Consider the following 7,693-nt stretch of genomic DNA (forward strand, 5'->3'; position numbering starts at 1 on the left):
ATAGAAGAAAGTTTTCTTGTGTTGAGGGAGTACTTGAGTGGAGGCCCAATGTCCTTCTGCTACCTTAATACTAAACCTATAAATGTTAATCTTTTTATTACTTTATCTTGATGTTGCTTTTTTGTTCAGTTGTGAGGATTGTGGTTTTCTTTATGTTGAGTTTATCATTCTGATAGCACTGCAGTCTTCACCAATAAGTGCTTCCTGTCCTCCTTGTTTTCAGCCCCCGAAGTTGTGTCATCTGCATAGCACAAGTCGTTAGTGATCATGATGTTGAATTCATGATCCTATAAATCCAACTTCTTGGATTACTTGCTAAGCATACAGATTGAATAAATATTGTTAAAGGATTAGCAATATTTTTACTGATATTTTACTTTTGCTGATATTAAATCTTACACTGTCCTCTATTCTGTTTGGATTACTGCTTTTTGGTCTCTACATTGGTTTCTCAGAGCATAACTAAGTGTTCTAAGAACTCTTATTTTTCTCAGTATTATCCATAGTTTGTATTATCCACATAGTAGAATATCTGTGCACAATCAATAAAATACAAGTAAAAAGTATATATCCTTTTGGTATTCTCTGTTTTCAGCTAAGATCCATCTGTATTAGCAGTGATATTCCTCATTCCGTCATCTTCTGAATCTGCTTGGATTTCTAATAGTTCCTTGCTGCAATCATTTAAAAATGACCTTCAATAATATTTTACTTGCATATGAACTAGTCATATTGTTCCATAATTTTTGCATTCTATTGGATCAGCTTTCTTTGGACTAGACACAAATAAGGATGTCTTCTAGTTGGTTACTCAAGTAACTGTTTTTTAAATTTCTTGGCATAGGCAAATGAGCACGTTAGCATCTATTCATTGCAACAGCTCAATTGGTATTCCCTCGACTCTGGGAGCTTTGGTTTTCACCAATGCCTTCAGCACAACTTGGATGCCTTCCTTCAATACCATTGGTTCTTTATCATACATTACCTCTTGAAATGGTAGAACATTGACCAATTCTTTTTGGTACAGTGACTCTGTATTCCTTCCAACACGTTTTAGTGTTTCCTGCATGAATAAATAATCTGTCCATAGACTTTTTCACTATTGAAACTTGAATTGTGAATTTTTTCTACTTGAGGAAATAACCTTTATCATTTATAAAAGACAGCAGACAAACAAACAAACAGAAAAACCAGTCACCGTTGAGTCAATTCTAATCATTGTGATCCCATGGTCTTAGGGAACTGGACTCTATGGTGTTCCCAGGGCTGATTTTTCTGAAGTGTTAACTTTCTCTTTCTTATTTGCACCACTTTTAGCAGTTAGCAGCAAAGCTTGTTAACTACTTTCAATATGTAGGAATTAAGGGAAAAAACCCACTTACAGAATGCTTCTATGCTTGCCAAACAAGTCTGTTAGTTGACCAATTCCAAAATACTGCAGGTGAAGTTGAATTATGGATAGGGAAAACTCTGCATGAGATTACATCCTTGGCTAATCTGCATTAATAGTTCAGGTGGCTGACAGACAATCACCGTGTGTGTGTTTTATTTGCTGTATCTGCAATACTGTGGCATTCAGGATATTGAATACAAACCTTTCAGTAGTGTCAACTGTAATTGTAAAAAAAGTGTCAAGTGTAATTTGTGTTGTGGATATGCAGGCACACGTTAACTATAAAATCATTCCTTTTTTTTTTAATAATCAGCTGTCAAAGCTTGAAAAGCAACAGCAGCGGAAAGAAAAGACCAGAACCAAGGGGCCTTCGGAGTCCAGCAAAGAGAGACCTACTCCTCGGAAAGAAGACTGCAGTGCCAGCAGCGGAGCGGAGGGGGACGTGTCCTCAGAGCGAGAGCCATAGACGACACCGGAACCAGGTAGCGGTCCCACACTCCGTAGAATTGCATATGCTCACGGCTTTTGGAAATTGTAAGGAGCAGAAGAGAAGATGACTTCTGTCTTCGTAACTGAGTGCTGTTGTAACACAAATGGCAGAAGTATTTATTCTCTCACCATATAGGAGGCTAGAAGTTCAAATTCAAGGTTTCAGCTCTAGGGGAAATCTCGTTTTCTTTTGGTTTGGAGAGATGTTATTATTTTTTTAAAGATCAGTTTGTTGGGGGCTCCTACAGCTCTTCTAACAGCCCATACATCACTTTTACCAAGCATATTTGTACATATGTTGCCATCATTATTTTCTAAACATTTTCTATTTGAGCCCTTGGTATCAGCACCTCTTTTTTCCCCACTCCACCCCTCCTACCCTTGTAACCCCTTGATAAATGATAAATTGTTATTATTTTCATATCTTACACTGACTGCTGTCTCCCTTCACCCACGGTTTCGATTGTTTGTCCCCCTGGCATGCGTGCATGTGTGTGTGTGTGTAGTTACGCGATCATTGTGATCAGTGCCCCCTTCCTCCCCTCCTCTCTCCCACCTTCCCCCTACCCTCCTGGGAGGGGAACCCCTTATGCTGGGTTGGAGGAAGGTCCTTTTATTTATTTATTTTTAATTTTATTTAAAAATTCATTTTATTGGGGGCTCTAACAGCTCTTATAACATTCCATACATTAATTGTATCAAGCATATTTGTACAAATGTTGCCATCATCATTTTCTAAACACTACTCTCTATTTGAGCCCTTGGTATCAGCTCTTCTTTTTTCCCTCCCTTTTCCCTCCCACCCTCATGACCCCTTGATAAATGGTAAATTATTATTATTTCCATATCTAATGTTGACTTCCATCTCCCTTCACCCACGTTTCTTTTGTTTGTTCCCCTGGGGGTGGTGGTAGTGATTAATGCACCGATCATTGAGATCATTTGCCTTTTCCTCCCCCTCCCCCTCCCTTTCCCCCTCCCCTCCTGGTATCGCTACTTCCATTTCTGTTCCTGAGGGGTTTATCTCACCTGGATTCCATGTGTCCTGAGCTCTTACCTGTACCAGTGTACATACTCCAGTCTAGCCAGAACTGAAAGGCAGGACTGGGGTCATGGTAGTAGGGGGTGAGGAAGCCTCAAAGAACCAGAGGAATATTGTGTGTTTCATGGGTGCTCTACTACTTCCTGGTTGACTCATCCCTTCTTTGTAACCCTTCTGTGAGGGGATGTCCCACTGTCTACAGATGAGTTTTGGGTCTCTGCTCCAACACGCTTATTTTTTAACAATATGTTTTTTTTGTTTGTTTTGGGTCTTCTGGTGCTTGTTACCTGATTCTGTCGATACCTCATGATTGCACAGACTGATGTGCTTCTTCCATGTGGGATTGTTGCTTCTCTGCTAGATGGCTGCTTGTTTGTCTTCAAGCTTTTAAGACCCCAGATGCTCTATCTTTTGATAGCCAGGCACCATCAACTTTCTTCACCACATTTGCTTATGCATCCATTTTGTCTTCAGTGATGGTATTGGGAGGGTAAGCATCACAGAATTCCAGGTTGGTAGAACAAAATGTTCTTGTATTGAGGGAGGACTTGAGGAGGGGCCCGAAATCCATCCACTTCCTCGATGTATTGCCATTTAAATATATGTACCATATATACTCAAGTATAAACTGACCTGAATATCCGCCAAGGCACCTAATTTTACCACAAAAATGGCATTAAAAATGTGCTGAAAAACGTATGGCTTATACTCGAGTATATATGGTACATAAGCCAATACTTCTATTTTTATGAATTAATATCTTTACATAAGTGCACACCTATGTTTATACCTCTATTCATAGCTTTGCTTCCTAGGTCTTTCCTGTTTCCTTTTACTGGAAGAAGGTCCTTTTAATCAATCTCCTTAGTGTAAGAATTTCTTGATATATAGGTTCAAAGGATGTGCTCCATTCTTGGCTTATCTTTTTGATGTACAGAGGCCCCTCTTATCTCTTCTCCTTTGTTTAATACCTTTTATAAGACTAAGTAAAAAAATATTGCCACAAGGGTTCTAGTTTATATTTCCATGGGTTTATACTAACTTAAACGTGTTTCTGTGTTCAATGGCTGGCTGTAGACAAGATCTCTACTTGTCTTAGCCTCATTAGAGTGCTTTCAAAAAGTTCAAACAGAACAATAACTTCTGAGGGGCTCTGTTAGACTATTAAATTCAGGGCTGAGAGGTTAGCTCAGAAAGTATGGTAAGTGACTTTTTCATTCTTTTTTTTTTTTAATTCTGAAGGGTAGTCTTAGTAAGAGTTTCTTGAAGGAGGCATGACAGTTACAGGGAGTTACTCTAAGTTTTAAGATTAAAAACTGCATTGGTCAGGAAAAAGGCAAAGGAAGTTGTGTTGAGAAATTGTTTTCCATCACACCAATGCACCCACTCATTCTTTGAGGGTTGCAAAGGCTGTCCTAGGAGAAGTTCATTGGTAAAGTGTATCCCACCTACCCAATATCCCTGAATTTGCCCCGTTAGACTTGTTTTTGACCCCCAAATTCAAAGAACATTGAAAAGAACACAGCTTGAGTCCTTCAAGGATGCCAAACTTACTGTTACGATATGGTATGAATGGAAGAGCACAGAATTCTTCAGGGAAGGATTAGAAAGCTGGAAACATCACTTCAGAAGTACATAGACCTAGATAGACAATATGGAGAAAAACAATAACTTCATCTTTTGCTATTGGACATGTCAGGGGAGACCAGTCCCTGGAAAAGGACATCATGCTTGGTAAAGTAATGGGGCAGTGAAAAAGAGGAAGATCTTTGTGTTAGTTTGAGTAGACGAGAGAAACAAATTCATACACACTCATGTGTATAAGAAAGAGTTTTATGTTCAACAGCAGTTGAATATTGAGGAAACATCCCAGCCCAGTCCAGATCAAGTCCATACGTACATTCAGTATTAGCCCATATGTTCATTACCAGTCTGTAAAGTCTTCTTCAGATTCCCACAGCACATGCAATGATGCCGAATGCAGGAAGAAAGATCACAGGCCAGTGGGTGGAAAGTCTTGTGTATCCACTGGCGGTGGAATCCTCTTAGCACTGGCAGGGGTCTCCATGTGGCTCCTTCAGCTCCAGGGCTCTAGCATAGCTCCATGTGTCTTGTCAATAAGCCTGTCTAGCAGGGAGTGAGCGTGTGCCACCTCCAATGAGCTATTTATCTCCTTAGCGAGTCCAAATGAGGTCATCAAGCTGAGACCTGATTGACAGGCTAAAGTCCACCCCTTCACTTTCAAGTCTCAAATTGACACCAGATTATGTAACTACCACAGCCGTAGGCAAGATGAATTGGCACAGTGGCCGCAGTGATGGGCTGAAACAAAAGAACAGTTGTGAGGATGGCACAGGACGGGGCAGTATTTTGTTCTGTTGCACATAGGGTCACTATGAGTTGGAACCAATTTGACAGCACCTAACAACAACATGTAGCAATACTTTTTAACTCACCATGGTGTATCTCAAGAGAAATTAATTCAAGGTGCAGCCTAATCCTGTTGATTATATCCTGCTTCATAGAAGCTTTGATCTATAACACACAGGATAATTGTATCAGATCCCAAAATAGAAGATAATTACAAAATACTGAAGATCGTTGCTAGCCAAATTAACACATATTTTGGGGCAACATAAATTCAATCCATAACTATTATGAGCAGGATTCATTTTAGGATCATTAATTCATAGGTGATGTTGCTGTTAAAATTATTTATTGCAGTAAAACTCATAATAAAACATTTGCTATTTTAACCATTTTTATGTGCATAATTTACTGACATTTAAGTATACACACCATGTTGTGTAACTATCACCACTATCTATTTCCAAAAATTTTACATGACCACAAACAGAAACTTAGTATCCTTTTAAGCTATAACTCTAAATCTCTCTCTTCACCTAGACCCTGTTACACACACTTACTTAGGGTAAATATTTCATGTAATATTTGGGTCATATGAAATTTGTAACTGTCTTATGTCCTTTTGTAACTGACTTATTTCAGTCTTAGCATAAGGTTCATCTTTGTTGTAACATGTACCACAACTTTATTTCTTTTAATGACTGAATAGTATTCTATTGTATGGATAAACTACATTTTGTTTATTCTTTCATCTGTTGATCGGCACTTGAGTTGTTTTTACCGGTTGGCTATTGTGAATAATGATACAATGAACATTTGCAAACTCTTTTTTTAAAAATTGTTTTATCAGGGGCTCATACAACTCTTATCATAATCCATACATACATCAATTGTGTAAAGCACATTTGTACATTCATTGCCCTCATCATTCTCAAAGCATTTGCTCTCCACTTAAGCCCCCGACATCAGGTCCTCATTTTTTCCCCTCCCTCCCCGCTTCCCCCTCTCTCAATTATTATGTTGTCATATCTTTGCAAACTCTTTTGAGTTCCTGATTTCAAGTCTCTTGATTTGAATAGTGCTTTTACTATATTCCTTCTCTACTCTTTTGATCTATTCTGTTTTCAGTAGCATTCAGTTCAAATTATTTTCTACGTTTCCTTGTAGAAGCCTCTTCTAAGACTGTGATTTTGAAGTCTCTGAATATTAGGTCATTGAAGATAGGAATACCATGGCAAATTGTGGTGAAGAATGAGATGGTACCTGGTTATCAGGAAAAATAGTACATGGGGTCTTCTTAAAGACTTCTCTCAAAACAAGCAGCCATCTAAGTGAGGACTCAGTTAAGTCCGCATGGAAGAAGCACACCAGCCTGTCTCTCAAGGATTGTAAATAATAAGATCCAAACCCAGAGGAAAGAAGGGTAACAGTGCCTAAATTCTAAAACCTGATTTGTGGACAATAGTGGATCATTGTGGAAGCCCCAAATCCACTTGTAGGTCCTTACATGGACTGAGTCCCTAGTGAATCCTCACTGTCCACTGTCTGTGAATGTGAACAGCACTACTATCAGGTGATAGTGGAAGCTCAAACTCCATTTGTAGGTTCTTCCATAGGTTGAGTCCCCAGTGAACCCCACTGTCCATAAACTAGAAACATGAACGGCACTGCTGCCAGACAAAGAACACTGTAAAGCAGATTTGAGCAGCTGTACTTAGGCTAGAATACAACACTTGTCATTAGATCTTCCTTTACATTCATTTAGAATTTATTTTAAATAATATTTTCTGTTCTCTTTTAGATTGCAGTCTTTCCTTGTTTTATATGGTCTTTTTTGGGGTCTTTGTATGCTTCTCTGTATAGCGAAGCTAGGATGTGTGGTTTTGTGAAGACAGAACAGTGCTGGGTTATTGATTGCCTGAGGACACGGAAGGGGAGATTGGGGGAAATGGGGAGTCAACACTATTATGTGCCCAAAGTTGATGCTATGGGCTTTTCCACCTCTGAGAAAGGCTAGCAAGTTTCTCCCAAGTGGTTTGGTGCCACAACAGAGGGAGCCACACATATAACACATCGAGACAAGACAGTAAGCCGAGAAAAGGTTTAATAAGCAAAGTATACTTCTATCAGAATGGGTTCTTGTACACCTCATTATCACTTTAAGTTGCCCACAGCCCTAAGAATTTTGGCCCTTTGGTGTTCTCTCTGTCCTTCTTCCAAGTTCTCGTACACTGCAAAGGCCAATGTAAGGACCTCATTTGGGTCATGTTATGGTCCTAAAGCTTTGCACTTTCTACAGCTCTCGGGATAATTGCTTAAGGAAGAAAGTGTCTAATAATACTTGCTTCTTGGCTGACTCTGAATCTGTCTGGGTTGGTAAACTTCTGGAGCTCCTCTACTGA

General features: G+C 39.2%; 1 protein-coding gene across 1 annotated transcript in view; it reads left to right on the plus strand.

Annotated features, from left to right (window-relative positions):
* The window catches only part of DTD1 (D-aminoacyl-tRNA deacylase 1), a 93,128-nt gene that overhangs the window by 73,464 nt on the left and 11,971 nt on the right, over positions 1–7,693 (plus strand). Inside the window, exon 6 of the mRNA XM_030887004.2 lies at positions 1,707–1,875. Coding sequence (XP_030742864.1) covers positions 1,707–1,859 — 153 coding nt within the window. The 3' untranslated portion in view covers positions 1,860–1,875. The remainder of the gene's footprint in view (positions 1–1,706; positions 1,876–7,693) is intronic.

Source organism: Echinops telfairi, unplaced genomic scaffold (genome assembly GCF_000313985.2).
Source record: "Echinops telfairi isolate 266 unplaced genomic scaffold, ASM31398v2 ScPeMD7_5592;HRSCAF=6446, whole genome shotgun sequence".
NCBI lineage: Eukaryota > Metazoa > Chordata > Mammalia > Afrosoricida > Tenrecidae > Echinops > Echinops telfairi.